This window comes from Pyrgilauda ruficollis, unplaced genomic scaffold, assembly GCF_017590135.1.
Source record: "Pyrgilauda ruficollis isolate IOZ18807 unplaced genomic scaffold, ASM1759013v1 scaffold45, whole genome shotgun sequence".
NCBI lineage: Eukaryota > Metazoa > Chordata > Aves > Passeriformes > Passeridae > Pyrgilauda > Pyrgilauda ruficollis.
In genome coordinates, this window is record NW_024526044.1 from 6,149,377 (window position 1) to 6,166,733 (window position 17,357).

General features: G+C 41.2%; 1 protein-coding gene across 2 annotated transcripts in view; it reads left to right on the forward strand.

Moving 5' to 3' along the window:
* The window catches only part of PREX1 (phosphatidylinositol-3,4,5-trisphosphate dependent Rac exchange factor 1), a 120,253-nt gene that overhangs the window by 92,434 nt on the left and 10,462 nt on the right, over window positions 1-17,357 (forward strand). The window contains exons 18-31 of one of the 2 annotated variants that reach the window (XM_041478486.1): window positions 1,239-1,387; window positions 2,323-2,408; window positions 3,930-4,066; window positions 4,504-4,675; window positions 5,909-6,096; window positions 6,843-7,004; window positions 7,567-7,777; window positions 8,955-9,216; window positions 10,885-11,091; window positions 13,289-13,377; window positions 13,757-13,839; window positions 14,448-14,538; window positions 16,189-16,317; window positions 17,014-17,055. In XM_041478486.1, coding sequence (XP_041334420.1) covers window positions 1,239-1,387; window positions 2,323-2,408; window positions 3,930-4,066; window positions 4,504-4,675; window positions 5,909-6,096; window positions 6,843-7,004; window positions 7,567-7,777; window positions 8,955-9,216; window positions 10,885-11,091; window positions 13,289-13,377; window positions 13,757-13,839; window positions 14,448-14,538; window positions 16,189-16,317; window positions 17,014-17,055 — 2,008 coding nt within the window. The remainder of the gene's footprint in view (window positions 1-1,238; window positions 1,388-2,322; window positions 2,409-3,929; window positions 4,067-4,503; window positions 4,676-5,908; window positions 6,097-6,842; window positions 7,005-7,566; window positions 7,778-8,954; window positions 9,217-10,884; window positions 11,092-13,288; window positions 13,378-13,756; window positions 13,840-14,447; window positions 14,539-16,188; window positions 16,318-17,013; window positions 17,056-17,357) is intronic. The other variant, XM_041478487.1, reaches the window with a different exon arrangement.

Consider the following 17,357-nt stretch of genomic DNA (forward strand, 5'->3'; position numbering starts at 1 on the left):
ACCAAAGAAACCAAACCTATGCTTTATCTAGTGCTCAAAATCAACATAGGTTAGCCAAAAAAGTTATTAATCTAAACCTGTGCTATGAACTATTGCCTGCCAGATAATCCTCTGCCCTTTCTGGCTGGAAGCTTGGGGAATAGCCTGCAGATCTGTTGTGTTTGAGGAAAACGGCAGCATACCATTTTCTAAGGAATCTTTTTCTTGATCTTTCAAGATAATCTTTGACCATGAGCCCATCTTTTTAACTTGATCTAATAATACTAGTCCAGCAAAGAACTAAATCTGTATCTTCCTGAGCCAGAGTCTATGTGAGAGTAGTGCTGTGTGGACCTCCTTTTTCAAGTGAAGAAACTTGTCAGTGGATTCCAAGCAGAATAGGAAAGGGTTTGCCACATTTAGAAGGAAACTTAACTGCTGAACCTTGAAGTTATATGAAGTAATTATAATCTGGAAGGTTTAATAATTTTTTTAGTGGTTCCTTGATACCTAACACCTAGTCCAAATGTTGCTATGTTGCATTTTAAGTGGTAGAGATCATCAAGGGGTATGTTTGAGGCTATTGTCCGGTGGGCACAGGAGGGGATCTCAGTCTTGGAATTGCATCTGTGGCCATTGCAAAATAACTAAAGTTATGTGCAAAACCGAGGGATTAAAGTAAAAATCTAATGGCTTTTTAGGCTATAAAGCTTAAAATGAATAAGCTCACTTAAAGCAGAGACAGTTCTTATCACCACTTCAAACCAGGTTGCATTTACTGACGTGACTGGGTATAGGTTGGTTTCTCAAGGCCAATGGCTGGAAAAGTCCACAGCTCCTGTGCCCGAGAAATGTGGGAAGTCACATTTCTGCATCTCACTGGGTATCACAGCCAGTCTGTTATGGGGCCCTAGCTTTCAGTTGTGTCCCCCCATCCCTTGTTTTTTTATAGTCTCCTATTTTAATAGTCCCTTTAAAATTTATAGCAGAAAAGTAGTAAGATCTATCCATTGCAAACTAAGATACATCTGTAGAGTGGCATATTTCTAAGGATACTGGCGAAATATCTTTGTTTTCTGTAAGTGCAGACAACTTTAAGGGAGAGTGACAAATGACTTGATGAACCAACTTCTAGGGTCTTCCATGTGAAAGTAATCCAAGAAATGTCCATAAGTAGGGAACAGTTGAGTGTTGAAGCCTGAGCTTTCAGAGTTGCTGCCAGTGATCCAAAGTGCTCTGTGGTATTTGTTCCTTTGCAGATGGCTGGCCTGCAAGCAGGAAGAAAAATCTATTCCATCAATGAGGATTTAGTATTCCTACGCCCGTTTGCTGAAGTGGAAACCATGTTATCCCAGTCCTTCTGCTCACGAAGGCCACTTAGGCTTCTGGTAGCCACCAAAACAAAGGAGTAAGTGCCAAGATGGGCAGAGAGAAAAGATTATTGAGAAATGTCAGTTACTAATGTCAGTACTTCTACAGTTGTAGTGAAACCTGTGTAAAACACTTTGCTGTGCAGAAGCTACTCAATAGGAAAACATGACAGAAATGAGAGCTACAAGAGTCATGGCTTGTTTTTAGTGATGTTTTTAGGCTGCTAGGAGAGGTTGGCGTATGTTCTCTTTATACTGCAGCTAACTTTTGGTTTCCTTGTCTACAAACAACATTGAATTGCAAGGATTGTCATTCTTTCTCAGGTGTGAAGCTCCTCATACTCTATTTTGTGCATAGGAAAACAGTTTCCACTCATTGGAGCTAGGCTTATTTTTGGATGACTCTAACAATATCAGCCCTTACAGTTTTTCAGTCTGTTATTGTTTCTTATCATGAGAGTTGGCCCTCTTAGTGTCTTGTGTATTGTTAGATTCTGTAGTCCCAGAATGTGCCTGAATAGAACTGAATGTCTCAGTGAACATTTGTTGCTGAATTCTAGTCCAGAATGTCTTGTCCAGTCTCTTTTGTTTTTTTTTTTTTCATTTTTTAGCGGGGAAAAAAATCCTCTGCTGGTGTAGGTCAGCACAGCTGCACTGAAGTTTGTGCAGAAATGGAAGTGAATATAAATGCCTTAGAAAGTTTCTGTCAAACGTTTATTCATTTATAGATGTAATAAATTAAGAAATGCCAAATTTTAATTAACAAATAGAATCTCCCATCTGCCTTGGAGATTCAAGATGAAGTATATTCCTTCAGGTCTGTTTATTTTTTATTTATTTGTAAACATTATGGATGCTTACTTTCATCCAAACCTAGTTGTAAATGCTAAGGAAAGATGCTGTTAAGAACTGCCCAGAACTCTGGCAGCCTAAATTAAAACCATGCTTTCTCTTCTCCATTATTTATCTGCAGGATTATTAAAATCCCAGATTGTCCTGAAGCACTTTGCTTTCAGATCCGGGGAGCAGCACCACCATACGTTCACGCAGTGGGAAGAGGTAAGTAGAAACTCTGTGGTACAGTAAAGTTGGGAGTACAGCTGCATAGATAGACGTGTCCATATAAAGTGTGTGTATGTATATATGTATATATATTTCAACAAAGACAGATCCAGGTTTCATTGTCTACCTTGTTCTGTACAAATTCTGATACATTTGGTGACCTCAGTGACAGGAACCTGTGACAGACAAAAATCACACTCATGTAACCATAGAACAGTGTGAGATTTCCTGCCTCAAACTGCTTATCACCTGAATAGATTCTAAGACAAACAGTATCATTCTTATGAACTGACTGTTGGGTCTCTAATCCCATCAACGCAATGCAAGGAATAATTTAATTCCACAGTAGAAGAAACTTGAATGCTGCAATGCACAGTACCATGGACTCTCTAGAAGGCATTATCACTTTAGCTCTTGCAAGCCAGGAATGGACTTGCTTAGTGACCTTTCCCTTGTTTCTTCCGAGACTACTAAGGTAAAGCTTAACAGCCACCGGGGGAAAAAGCCCATAAAACTGAGATGGTTGAGAAAAAGTTAAACGGGTCATGCTGTCTATTGCTTCCTCAATATTTTTACCTGTAGTCATCCACAATTTGGGTCTGGGTTCTGAAGGTGCTGTAGGAACAGCAGGTTGGTAGACAAGCCATAACATCACAAAGTATGACGTAAGACTTGAAGACTACTTCTCCCTTTACACAGGCATATATTGCTACAAATTGCCAGTATAAGACAGAGGCAAACTGCTCACCTTGATATTTTAAAAATGAGAAAACACAATTTGACAGAGATATTTACCACTTTTGTGCCTGACATATTTAACTGAGCTACAAGCAAAGCATAGATTTACCTTTATGTTAAGCAGATGCAGAAAATACGACCTTTTAGACATACACCAGTCCCTTCCTTCAGAACAAATATGTGTCTCCAGCTGAGTGCTGTTAGCTTAGGCAGCACCCACAGATGGCATTCCCAGGGACGCACATTTATTACACCATTTTATAGCATTTTTTTTTCACTGTTTGGAGTGCAAGCTGGAAGTTGCAGCTAGGAAGATGATCCTTTTCCAGGATTTTGCCTGGAAAAGACAAGTTACATTTGACATTGTAGTCTTTTTGTGTAGCAAATTGTGTAACATGCAAACATTCTGTCTTCCAGGTGCCAGAGGCTGGAACAAATACAACAGTTTGTACTTAAGCAAGACTGCAGCTAATGTAACCATAAGGCTAAAAGAGAACCATATAAGAATCCCAAACAGTTTCCCACAGAAACGTCAATTTCTAGCATGAATGCAATTAGATCTAGGAGATTGCTGTTTTTCCCAGCACCGCTGAAAACATGAAGGATAGACACATGATGTTATCCTCACACAACAAAGCTTTCTGAATAGTAGCAAAGGCATGACAGGACTGACCCAGCTCTTCTTACTTTTTCTAACTAGAAAGCTTTTGCAAACTTTCCAGTATTCTCATGCATAGCCAGATGGCATTTCTGTTTAACTTCTCTCCTGTTATTTTTCAGGTTCTGAGGCTGCAGCCGTAGGCCTTCATCCAGGGCAATGTATTTTGAAAGTTAATGGGAATAATGCAACACATGGAAATTACAAGGAAGTTCTGGAACACTTCACAGCCTATAGGACCAGGCAGCAGGAAGCACTGGTATGAATGCACAACCTCAAAGGAAGTACATTAATTCCTGCCTTTCTTCTGCCCTCCTCTAGTCCTGTGTTTTTATGCTCACTAAATATTCAGAAAAAGAACATCTACACGTTTGTTTTGACTCATTTGCTTTTATGCCAGGGTCCTGCTGTCACTGAGGGAACCTGATTCCATTTGCCCACGGTTGCAAAACACCTACAAATAATATGAAAGCCATTTCATGCATACAGTACTGAAAATTGTTACTAACCATGGAAGTTTACCCAGCTATTGATCTAAATTTTATGTTCTCTGAAGTTCAGAGAAAAACTGGTGTAATGTTGGTATTTCAGCCTACTTAGAAGATACAGAATTGATTGCTAGATTCACCTCTGTAGTCCAAATATTTGGAGATTGGGCATTTTGAGGTCCTAGCTGAAGCCTATATCTCTTGAAAGGGGTTGTACCAGTGGGTGTACAGAACACATGAAGATGCGGAAGAGGACAGAGTTCAGCAAGCAGCATCCCCTGCATGTTTGAGTGGCAGTCGCCTGGGCTCCAGCAGAGACAACTCTGCACTAGAAGGACATGCAGAACTGGAAGCCCTTCAAAGCAGCCAACAGGAATCAGGTAAATATTCTCATGGGGGAAGAAAATCTAGGGAGAATTCAGGGGTTTTCAGAAGGAAAACCACAGTAGAAATGTAAAGAATAAATATTATTGTAGCATATCTTATGTCTTAGCAAAGCTTTGTAATTGAATGAGGTCTGCCAGAGGACATATTTCTTTGCTACAGTTTATTCAGGGGAAGAAAAAATTGAGATGCACATAGAAATCATGTCCCTATGACTCTCTCTTCTCTACAAGATAGCCAGTTATGGGAATGAAGAGATTCAGCATTTTTAGAATCCTTTGGTAACCCCTGCAAACCATGCATTTATGGGCAGTAGCTGATGGAGAGGGAACGTCTGCAAGTAACTCCACCTAGAATAATCTGTATTTTCTGTTATTTTTGATTAAAGATTAGGATGTTAAATTACTTTGATCTGGAGCAAATCTTGAAGGCATGTTGCCACCATTTCAGGAAAAGGTGTGGGTGTATTTCCTCCAACTTTTGAAAGCATAGCTCAAAAAACAGGTCTGCTTTCATGCTGAGGGCTTATTCGGAAAAGTAGATGTTAAGGGAGACTACTAAAGCAAAATTTAATCCAAAGGACTGAGCCTGGACTCTCTAATGCCATTGGCAACTTCTCCAAGAACAGATGCACGTCTGTGTGGATCCCATGCAGGGTCTGGTGATGCTGGTAGTTTCACGGTCCCAGAGTGTTCCAGCAATGGAACAGCTGGAGCGTCCTGATAGAAGTGTATGAGCAACTCCCTGGCAAATCTGACTGTAACTTGAATCTGGTCTCTAGTGGCAGTAGAACTGCTTTGTGCAAAAAATGTTTTCTCCTCACCACATCCCTGCCTTACATCCCAGTCTTCCAGAGAGTTATGGCAGGCAGCGGGACTCGGAGATTAACATACTTCCCTTCCCTTACAAGCTTCTGCTAGGATCCGTGAACAGAACTAGAAGTAGTGTCCTGAGCATGGGTGTGTGCACACATGCATGGAAGAACATCAGAATGGGGATTGGAGCATGTGTATTATCTAAAACTCTGTCACTGTCTCCATTAATGGCCAACAGCGAATGTCTTCCTAAGAATATTCTCTCAGTCTCCGGCAGCACAGAGTTCGAGACGTTCTTTGAGCCAAAGGTTGTGTCTCTGCATTCAATATTCTTCTCAGCAGGTTTCTCTTGCCTGGGCAGGCCGGTGTTCACATGTACTGCCAGACATCTCTAATGACTTACTTTGGTTCCAGCCCAGACACCACAGACTGTTATTTCTCCACTGGTCATTGGTGAAGAAACCCCTCTCATCAGCCTGACTGTGGATAACACGCACCTGGAGCACGGGGTGGTATATGAATATGTTAGCAGTGCAGGAATCAAATCCTTTGTCCTGGAGAAAATTGTGGAACCAAAAGGTTGCTTCATTCTCACTGCAAAGGTACTGAAAACCATACATGGTCAGCTTTTGCCTAAACAGAATGAGAAACCAATAATATTGCTTATTATTGGCTGCTGTGGGCTTGGCTCTTCAGTTGAGTTTGACATTGGTCTTCTCAGCTCTGCTTAGAGTTTTGTTCATTAGAATGAGTTACAATAGCTTGTTTGGTATGAGTAATCAGCAAGTGCTTCCAGGACTTCAGCTGTTGAGGCAGATGGAGGGGAGCCCTCAGCTGTGGAATTCTTGCTTTTATCTGCCTGGTAACATACACTCTGTTGATATTTAAGATTCTTTTCAGGCAGGAATTTGCTTTACCTTACAAGAAAATCAAGCAACTTTTTCCCACCTGAGAGGCTGGATGGGTTTCTACAGGAATTGAGTAGAACTGCTATTGGAAAGCAGCAGAGAGTGCTGAGTGGCTTGGTCATCTCTGGCAAAAATGAGCTAATAGTGAATGCTCGTCACATCCCAGTAATGTTATTGTTATGTCCCATGGAAGCATGCTAGAGCAGGTAACTTGGACAGTAGATGTTTTGATCCACTTCCATGATTCTAAACATTTTTAAGGAATGTTAGATCACTCTGACGATTAGACACATTAGTGGTTCTCAGGCAGTAATAAAGGCAGCTTGTTCTGGAGGCAGCTTTATTCAGCCAGGGGGCTTCGCCTCTTGCTGAGTGGAAGAAAACTGTATTCTCCCTCCTTGCCAGGACTCATATCATTGACATCCTGTCTTTTTGTTTAGATTTTAGAGGCCTTTGCTGCAGAGGACAGTCATTTTGTAAGGAACTGTGAAAGACTCATATCCCTAAGTAGTGCTGTGGCCACCATGCCCCAGTATGAATTCCGGCAAATCTGTGACACTAAGCTGGAAAGCATTAGCAGGAGGCTAACGAGCTACCAAGAGGTAAAACACTACTAGTTATTGGTGAAGTCTTGAGAGAATAGTTCATTGTGTTAAGTGGATCTTAGTGTTCTTTATTAATGAATCCAAACTGTTTCTGAGGTGGGTATCCTGGAGGCATGAGAACAGCTCTGAAAGTTACTGAAATTGCAAGTTTTGAGTGAAAATACTTTGTCTGTAAATCACTCCTTTCTGCTTGTCAGAGCTAAGACATATTATTGCAGGTTAATTTCCACTGTGTTAATGAATAAATATGAGAACAAATTGATGCATGTCTTATTTAACATGAGTGTAACTACAGTGTATCATGGTGTAAACAAACAAAGTGTATGTGCTTTTTTTGTGCAGTTACCTGAGCTGCTTGAAAAGAGAGTGCTAGGAGGTATAGCTAATTACTTTCCTGTGTTGTTTTATGAGCTTTTTTTTTAATGTGTTATTCCAGCTGCAGCAGAAATCTGAATTCCTGGATTTCTGGAATAAGAGGCAGGAAGAGAAAAGAATTGTCTGTATTGCTTCATATTTTTTTTGAAGGTGCAGTAGCACACACCTACTTTATTTCTCCCAGTTTGCAGATGAATTGAAAACAAAGGTGAGCCCAGCCTTCAAACAAGCCGTTATGGAACCTCATTCCCTCAACAGCATGGATTTCTGCCCCACCAACTGCCATATTAACCTCATGGAGGTATCATACCCCAAAAACACTACCTCAGCAGGGAGATCGTTCAGTATTCGCATTGGACGGAAACCTTCTATTATTGGTCTTGATCCAGAGCAAGGTGATAATTAACTTCCAAGTCATACTGATTTGATCTGTATAAAAGGCTGTGTTTTTCCACTGCTCAGCAAGGTCAAATAGAAGTTCCAAGGAAACATAGTCTTGCCAGTACCCTTTTTTCCTCCTTAAAATTTTATAGTTAAATGGCAGCCTTCTTGTGTTGTCAAAAAGTAATGGCTTCAAGCATAGAGGGGCTTCAGGTGCCATGTTTTTGCTAGATGAACTGCTTGGGCATGATCTCATGGTAGTTACGTAGCCAGGGTGCTGTTGCCCTTAGTAGAGGTGACTTGCTGACTAAAAGTGAGCAGGGGCTGATGGCAATGCTAGTGCTTCATTCAGGGGGAAAACTGAAGTCAATCACATTGTAGTGCTGCTTTCTCCTCTCATTACTAAGTAAATTCCATGCACTGGAGTTGAAAGTCTGTACCATGTCAGGGGATCTCTTTTCTGATAATTGCTGCTATGCAGCATTTCTCCTACAATCTGGTTATTTGAGTTCCAACCTTTTTTTATCATGATCTGACTTAGCATGCTTCTGATTCATTGCCTTGTGAAGGTCAGAGTGCAGGAACGTTTGGAAGAGGGAACTATAGACTAACCAACTTTCTGAACGATGGCATTGACTATTTAAATTGAGGTTTATAAAGGGCCCCTGCTTGCTTGGGCAGTAGGATTTTTAATGCGAGCTAAGATAGGTAGCAAAGTACTGCATCAAAACTGTTGGCAATTCTAAATGAAAAATAATTATCTTCTGTAAGGACAGAATCCTATTCCTTTTTAGCTATGTGTGTGTGTAAGTGTAAATGTCTGTAGAGCTTGAATAATCGCATGGACTGATTCCTGAGAACCCAAATTCATTAACTTTTCAATGAATGCTTTTAGAGCGCTTCTGAGTTTTTGGTATGAGTGTACCTGTGGACATAGGTCTTTACTTTCATAATCTAGCCAGTTTCTGAACTGCAGTAAATTCAAAATATCTAGTTAGTATGACAGGAAAAAAAGCCCAACTTCTTTGGGTATTTTTCCGGAATGATTTTGTCATATAATGGAATTATATAAAACAGTTCTGTGACATTTTAGTTTTTGCTGTCAGAACTCTGCTTATCCTAAATGATCATCACTGGGATGGAGTGGAAAAAATCATGAGAGCCATACTAACTAGATCCTTTAATGTTTAGTAGGTACCTTAAATCCAGTCTCATATACTCAGCATTGCATCACCACTATGGCTGCGCCATCTTGGAGATGTCCAGCCCCAGAAGATGGAGATCCTGATGGTAGCTTTGGCCAGCAGAATGGAGGAACAATTTGGGAAGAAAGGGGACTCAGTTTTCTGCTGAAACAGGAAGATTGGGAGATGCAGGACTCCTACTTGCATCTTTTTAACAAACTAGACATTGCAGTGAAGGAAATGAAGCAGTATGTCATTCAGATAAATAAGTGAGTACAAAATCCTGTATGCACTGGGGAAAGAAATCCTTATAATATTGAGGCAGTAACCTCCAAAAGCACATTGTGCTGTCAGCCCCAGCTGTCAGCCTCTTCACACCTGCCCTTGTATGACAATTCCTTGCTGGTTGTGCCAAATCTACTCCTGGGTAGATCCACTAGTGGTTGTGTTATTGTCTTCTAAAAGTCTACCTGAATTTGACAGCCACTGTTTTGCTTACTGTATATTCCAAAATAAGAATCTATTTGTTCTCAAGGGCCCTTGAGATTTTGTCTGTCATAAGGCAGAAATAAGGGTTGAAATAAAGACAGTTCAACAGCTGAAGCAAAAGCTGCACACAAACAAAGCAAAACCAGGGATTCATTCATTGCTTCCCGTGGGCAGGCAGGTGTTCAGCCACCTTCAGGAGAGTAGGGTCCCATCCTGTGCAATGGTGACTTGGGAAGACAAACACTGTCACTCCAAATAGCCCCTCCTTCCTCCTTTTCCACCCACTTTATATGCTGAGCATGGTGTCACATGATTGGAATATCCCTTGGGTCAGTTGGGGTCACCTGTCTTGGCTGTGTCTCCTCCCAGTCTCCAACACACCCCAGCCCCCTCCTCAGTGTGGCTCTACGAAGGGCAGAAGAGGCTTTGGTTCTGTGTTAGGAGTAACAAAACCATATCTGTATTATCAGCTTTGTGTTCAGCACAAATCCACAACAGTCCCATACCAGCCAATGGAAAAAAATATTGTATCCCTGCTAAAAGCAGCACATGAGCAAAACTTCACCCGAGTGGAAAGCACGTGGGGGCTTGGTTTCAACATGTATACAGAAGTGTATGTGTAGAACATGTAGTGGCTGCTGGGTAGAGCCAGTGAGCTGAGGAGGAGAAATCCAGTGCCTTGGGGGAAGAAAGTGAGAACTTTCAGGCCACCATGGTTACAGTGATTAAGTTACACCTTATAGAAGTAGAATACCTGTGGAAGCAGGACCTTCTTGGAACTGGGATTCATGGGAATCTCCTGAAGTTTAACAAGACCAAGTGCAAGGTACTGCACCTACTCGGGACAGGCTGGAGAATAAAGGGACTGAAAGCAGATGTGCCAAGAAGGACTTGCTGGTGGCTGAGAGGCTGGACATAAGCCATCAGTGTGCACAAACAGCATCATTCAGTCTTGGGCCATCTGTGTCCTGGGCTCAGCCCTACAGTGTGGGCAGCCGGTGAAGCCAGGGGGAATCTGCCCGTCTGCCCTGCCCAGCCCAGGTGAGACTACCTGCAGAGCTACCTCCAGCTCTGGGGTGCCCAGTTCAGGAAGGATGTGAGAGAGAATCCAGAGAAGGCCATGGAGATGATCAGAGGGATAGAGCAGCTCTGCTGTGGGAAAAAGCTGAGAGAATTGGGATTGTTAGGCTGGAGAAGAGGCTTTGGGGTGACCTACTTGTGGTCTTCCAGTAGCTGATGGGAGCCTCTAGAAAGATGGAGAGACTCTTTACAAGGGCCTGGAGTGACAGAACAAGGGGGAATGGCCTGAGAGCATGTTCAGATCAGATGTTGAGTAGTAGTCTATGTAAAGTGCTAACAAAGGCAGCTCTGATTTCACATAGCTGCATTTAGCCTTAGTTGTGACAGTTCATTTGTGGGACTGAGAGCTCTATGTTGTGTTTCTGCAGACTTTTGTCCACCATAACAGAACCTACAGAAGCTGGTGCCTGTGAGCCACCATCTACTGAGGACACATCTTCACCTTCCCTGGGAACAGAAGAAAGTGATCCTGACAAAGCTGAGCATGGTGGAATCAAGAAGGTCTGTTTCAAAGTTTCTGAGGAGGACCAGGAAGACTCTGGACATGACACAATGAGTTTCAGAGACTCCTACAGGTCAGTCTGAAGATTCTGCCACTTGTACCTTACTAGTACTGTGTTTCAAAGTTCTCATTTCAGTATGGATTCAACAAACAAGTTGTTTTTCCAGTCAGTCAATTATGTGGTATTCACTTCACTTATGTATTCATAACATTTACTACCCTGGAGACATACACAGCAAAAATACTTCCCCCAAAATAATGCCAAAATACTAAGGTATCTAGAAAAGTGAATAAAATGAAATAAATAGGTCTAGTGTGACTTTCTGTGTCCTGTAGCCTGAAACTACAGAAGTCCAGCAGAATTCTCAGACTGTTTGGTCTTATAATAGCTGGTATTATCACTTGGTTCTGCAGCCAGTTTTCCTGAAAGTCTAAGACACAGAGAAACAGAAGTGGACATTGAGTTTTTTATTTTTAATGGTCCTTTGAAACCACAAATTAAAATGTTTATTCAGGTGTCTCAAAATCTTTTTGGGACATGATTGACTGCTAGTTCTCCAGGAATATTTGCTACCAAATGGAATTTCACTTCCAGTTCTCTCTATTTTGGGGGCAAACATTTGGAGACTGAGCTTTAGAATAAGTGGGATAGCAAATTGTTACCATGTGTGATCACTGCAATTTAAGATCCTTAATAGGCCATTTTTCCATTTCTAGTAAGACCATAAAGCTGGGAGGATTCCAGGGACCTGAATGAATTACCTGTCTCTGGAATGTCCCCACTGCAGTCCTGATGCTTCACTTGCTGTTGTTGGGCACTTGTACCAGTAGCAATAGGTGCCACCGATGCAGGACTCCAGAATGGCAGAAGGGGAACAATTTGGAACAATTTGAAAGGGGTCTCTGGAGTCTGCACAGTCCAATCCCTTGCTCAGGACAGGGCCAGTAAGACTGGTTGCTTGGGGTCTTGTCTGGTTGAATATTGATCGCCTCAGAGGACAGCAAATACGAAGTCAATAAAGGAATAGAACGAGTACTTGCAGTGCTGAGATCTGGGGCATCGCTGTTGTGGGAGATTTCAATCAGCACATGTGCTTTGGAGCTTTCTGAGTGAAATGTGCTTTATTTTTTTCACTGTTAATAGGGTATCCCTGTAGTTTAAATTTCTGTAATTGAGGCTAATTTATTCTGTGTAACAAAGTAACAGCACAAACAGTCTCTCTGGGTTTGTCACTTGTTCTAGAATTCTACATATTTGTTTGAGAAATGTTTGAGAAACATTATTCTGTCTTACCTGTATTAGACAGAGGCAGAGAATTAAGCATATATTACAGATAGTAGTTACTTGAGAGGGAATGTGTTTTTATGGATTTTGATTTAAAAGAGCGTTGATTAGCTACAAACTCAAGCAAATTGTAGATAAGAAAAGACCTTGTTTGCAGTAGCCAGAAAGGCTTTTTTCTATGATCGTTTGGAGGTGTAATTCATAAGGATTTGTATTGCAGAGTAGTTGCCATAAGTATTAATCTTCCTGAGAAAAAAACAGGAACTTTAATACTAGATTTAAAAAAGGACAGCAAGAATCCCAATTAGGGTTCTTTCAGGTGCTCTTACATTTTTCTCTCATCTCAGTTAAAAATTACTTCAGGGGCAGAGACAGTGGAGAATTTTTTAAGCTTTGTTTTGGGCTTGTACCATTAAAACCACTGTCATTGTCACTTCATTGGAAGGGGGCAGCCTGAGATCCATAGTCCTTTTGGTTACTTTCAGTAAGAGAACTTTAGAGAGAGGAGATTCACTATAGAATGTTCCAGATGTGCATGAGCCAAGATTGCTGTGGAGCTGTCGTGATTCCTCTGCTTCATTGTAGGATCTGCAGTGCCTGATTCTCCAGTGCCTTAGATTCCCTCCCACCTTCTCTCCCACCTTCAGTATCTGTGCTACTGCAGCCTCTCTATATGCTGGATTTGGATGCTGTAATACTCTGAGAATTGGTAGCAAACGTTTAGTGGAGATGTCTGTTCTCATTATTACAGAAGCAAGGTGATGTATTAAGCATTCAGTGTTAACTGCAAATAGAAGAAGGCATCCTCTGGCAGTCCAGCTCCAGAGTCCTTGCTTAATGGCTGTTGTGCGTGTCATTAGTTACAGTCATTTCATTTTCACAGAACTAGGTTTGGGGAGACAGTGCTCGTAAAGCAGAATAGCAGTGTGGGTGCCTGGGTGTGGGGACAGCCTTTGTTCAATCCCCTCTGTGCTCTCCTTTTCAGTGAGTGTAACAGTAACCGGGACTCCGTGTTGTCCTACACCAGCGTGCGGAGCAACAGCTCTTACCTGGGCAGCGATGAGATGGGATCAGGTGAGTGTGTGCACAGGTCACAGGCGTCCTTCTCGCGCCCGGCCCTTCAGCAGTGCTGAGAAGTCTTTGCTGGTTAGCAGCACTTGCATATTTAATTTGCACCAGTGGTCTCTTCAATTCTGATCACAAGAACATAAAGATACAGATTTGCCTTTTTCTAATAAACCACAGTAAATCTGGAACATGGGAGAGGTGTTAGGCAGGGTAAGTTTCTTTAGTTATTAGATACTTGCATAATATGAAAATAATGAGTATTTTGGCCTAAGAATTGGAGATAAAGCAGCAATCATTATTTACTTCACACCAATGTGAAGGTGTGCCCATGCCTCATCAAAGATCATGTTTGTAAGTTCAAAGCTTTTCATTTCTCCTGTATTAGGAGATGAGCTTCCCAATGATATGAGAATACCTTTAGACAAGCAAGACAAACTTCATGGCTGTCTGGAGCACCTTTTTAACCAGGTATGTAAAGTGTTCTTCTTATACAGAATTGCTTTTTCTTTATCAATGTCAATCAAAAAATTGAAATTACTAAATTGGGTTATGAAATAATATTTTGAGGAAGGCATACTATAGAGATTTTGGGGCACATTATAGCAAATATATTATAGGACAGTTTGATGAATCACTTTTATCTGTGTTATTAAAGTTGCCTTGTGATTTAAGCAAGGCTGACTTACCCTACCTAAGGCTTATAAGACTAAGGGAAAAAAAGCTCTCATGAAAAAAAAGGACAAACTTCTAGTACTTTGTTTGATGAAAATGGATCACATTTGCAGATTTCAGGAGGTTCTCACAAGTTTAGCGTGCAGATGTGTTTATAATGTGTAACCACAGAGAGTTGTTTGCTATTCTCTTACCTCATCAGCACACACATCATCATTGTGCAAAATGCTGTTATTAAATGTGAGAGCTCTTGAGGCCAGTTCATGGCTACAAAGTCTGACTGCTGTGTGTCAGTCGTTCCAAAATACAAATAGTGTAAGGGGTCTGCAGTTTCCCGCAGGAGTTCTGTTCAGATTTTCTTCGGCAAGTCTTATTGACACTGATCGATAACGTTCCAATTGTAGGTTGATGCAATCAATGCACTTCTAAAAGGACCAGGAATAAATAAGGCCTTTGAGGAAACCAAGCACTTTCCCATGGACCACAGTTTGCAAGGTAAAGAAATTGATTGACTGTATTTAATAACGTGATTTCCAAGACTTCAGAGCCTAACATGAAAGCAAATGTGCTATGGCCACACAGAGTTCCTTAACTCTGCAGTCTACCCAGTCGTGCATTAGGCAGGTGCCATGCCTGAAATTATTGTATCTCAAAGAGGTCATTTTCATAGGAATTCCTCCTGAAACACACAGAAGCCTCTTTTGTTACATGCTGCTCAGTTCTCGCAGCTCTTTCACAAGTTTCCAGATCCCCGCTTTGCTGTAAATGTATTTGAAAGGGTACAAAGTAAGGATAGTCAGATTCAAGGCGAAGGAGGGGCTGACCACTGAACATCCAAGGCACCAAAGGTTCTAGCTCAGTTTACTTAGTGACTTACTCTGCTTTTCTTCAGACGGATGATTGCCAGAGTAAATTCATCCTCATACAACACTTATTTTGAAAACTGATTCCCATAGAGAGCAAACAGATGATACCATGTTTTCTTTTTTCTCAGGGAGTGTGATGACTCTTTGGTCTTGATGGTCTTTTGGGGTCAGGATGTGGTTTATTTTCTGCCTGAAATACACAGGATTTTATTTTTTAAATATTTGCCGCATTTCCTTCCCCACTTGAAAGCTGAAATATTCCCTACTACTCCTGCTCTTCCTCAGGTGCTGTAGGAGGTGAGAGCTCCAACCTCTCACAGGCTCTCGTTTTTAGTTACGGTGGCAAACTCTAGAACTAGAACTGGAGATGTTTTTATGCCTTTTTTTTTCCTTGACTCCAGAAATAACTCCTGTGAAGTTCTATGTACTCATCTCTATGAACACATTCACATTTGTGTAGACTCAAGAAGCATCTCTTAGCCTTTCCGTGCACTGTTGGAATGAAGTGAAGAAATAACAGACATTTCTTTTATTTTGCTTAAACAGAATCTAATTTATTAAAGTAAATTCATTACCCTGAGAGAGTCTTTTAGTTAACTGATCACACTGAGGAACAGACAAGCCCTGCCTACACTCAACTGGAATCCTGGACCACAGTGTCTGTTTAATAGCTACCATAGATACTTTTTTGTGATGGATGGACATTGGAATGCTCTTCTGGTCCTGTCCAGGATCAGTTATTTGGCATAAGTTTTTTTTGTTTCTCTGTCTGCTTATGCATTTCATCACAAACAGTGAGCTGTTTGGCTTAACTACCTAGGTAAGACACGGAGAATAAATTTTCTACTCTGTAATTAATAGTTAGCTTTCATCAGGCGAAAGAAAACAGGATATTCCAGAGCTTCTCATTCTATTACAGGATGTGACAGTTGCAGCCAAAAAAAGTTGATCTTATTCTCTGGATCTACCCAGTACAGCTGCCTGCAGGTCATTAAAGGCAGAGGAAGCAGGGTTCTTTGTCTAGTGAGTGGGGCAGAGCTCCCTGCACTGTGCATGTCAGCCAGGCCCACAGTCCTGAAAGCAGTGCAGGGAAACTACTGATAATGGGACTATGGGAATAGTCTTTTGCCCTATTAGTTCTATTTAGGGATCTTTTGAAATCCCAATTACCGCTATTGGTACTGCATATCTGCTTTCATCTGTATTCACATTATAACTCCTAAGGCACTCTTACTTATGTGGCATTTCCTAAATGGCTAACACACTCCATGTTTTCTAGAATTTAAACAGAAGGAAGAAACCACAGTTAGGTGCCGGAATAATATTCAAGCCAGCATTCAGGAAGATCCATGGAACCTTCCGCTGCGCATCAAGAACCTTGTTGACATCATACAGAAACATGTGGAAGGTCTGTAAATAAGGAAACGTTTGTTACTAGCTTCAGGGAGAAGAGATCTTAATCAAATCTAGCAATTGATTTCATAATTTCAACTTATATTGCAATAAGGCTCTCCTGGGCTCTAGAGAGGACCAGGTAGAGCAGGCTGTGGTTTGCAGAGTCCTGGTGCTCTATGGTAAAATGGCACCTGTGCAGCAATTCCAAAGAACTTTTCCACCCTTACTTTATTTCATCAACACATTCAGATTGATGTCAGACTGATCTATCTTTCTGTGCTTTTTAAACCCTTTTAGAAAATGAAGAGAGAGATGTTTGGTATATTCCAAACTGTGAAGTGAATGCTAGTCAGATATTACAACATCCCGAACCACTGCAGTTTGGTTGAACTGAAACAGGAGATGAAACTGATGTTTACAGATCAGTGTGAAACACTGGATAGTAATCACCTCCTTAGGGATTCATCTGCAAATGCAATTTGTTTCCAGTAATTCATGGTAGTTAGCAGATTGTGTAGCCAGTAAAATTCTTTGCTTTACACTTAGTTTTTTTTCAGTCATGAACATGTCTGTGCAGATGAGGGCTATCAGAGTAAATAGATATGGCCATGCAGGTGCCAGGGGCAAATGAGGAAACTGTTAACCAGCTGCAATCACATCTACCTTAGTATTATGTTGACTACAGTATTTCTTTTCTTCACTGTTTTAGATGGGAAGAATCAGCTACTTTTGGCCTTGTTAAAATGCACAGGTAATGGATTTTCATTTTTTACAAAACAGCATACCCAAGAAGTCCCTAAGACCGTGGTTTTTTACCAAAATAACATACCCAAGAATTCCCTAAGACGGGGTTTTTCTGTCTTCATTTTTTCCTTTGTACAATCCTCCTTCTCAGATGGAAGAGAACCCTCCTTCCCTTTAATACTTCCTGCTGTGGTGAGAACATGCAGTAAAAATGAGATCTACTTACAACTTTTTTGAGCCCATGGACTCTGTCATCATTCCAAACAGAGCAGGCATACTGAAATTACAGCCAAGAAAAGACAAAGACCT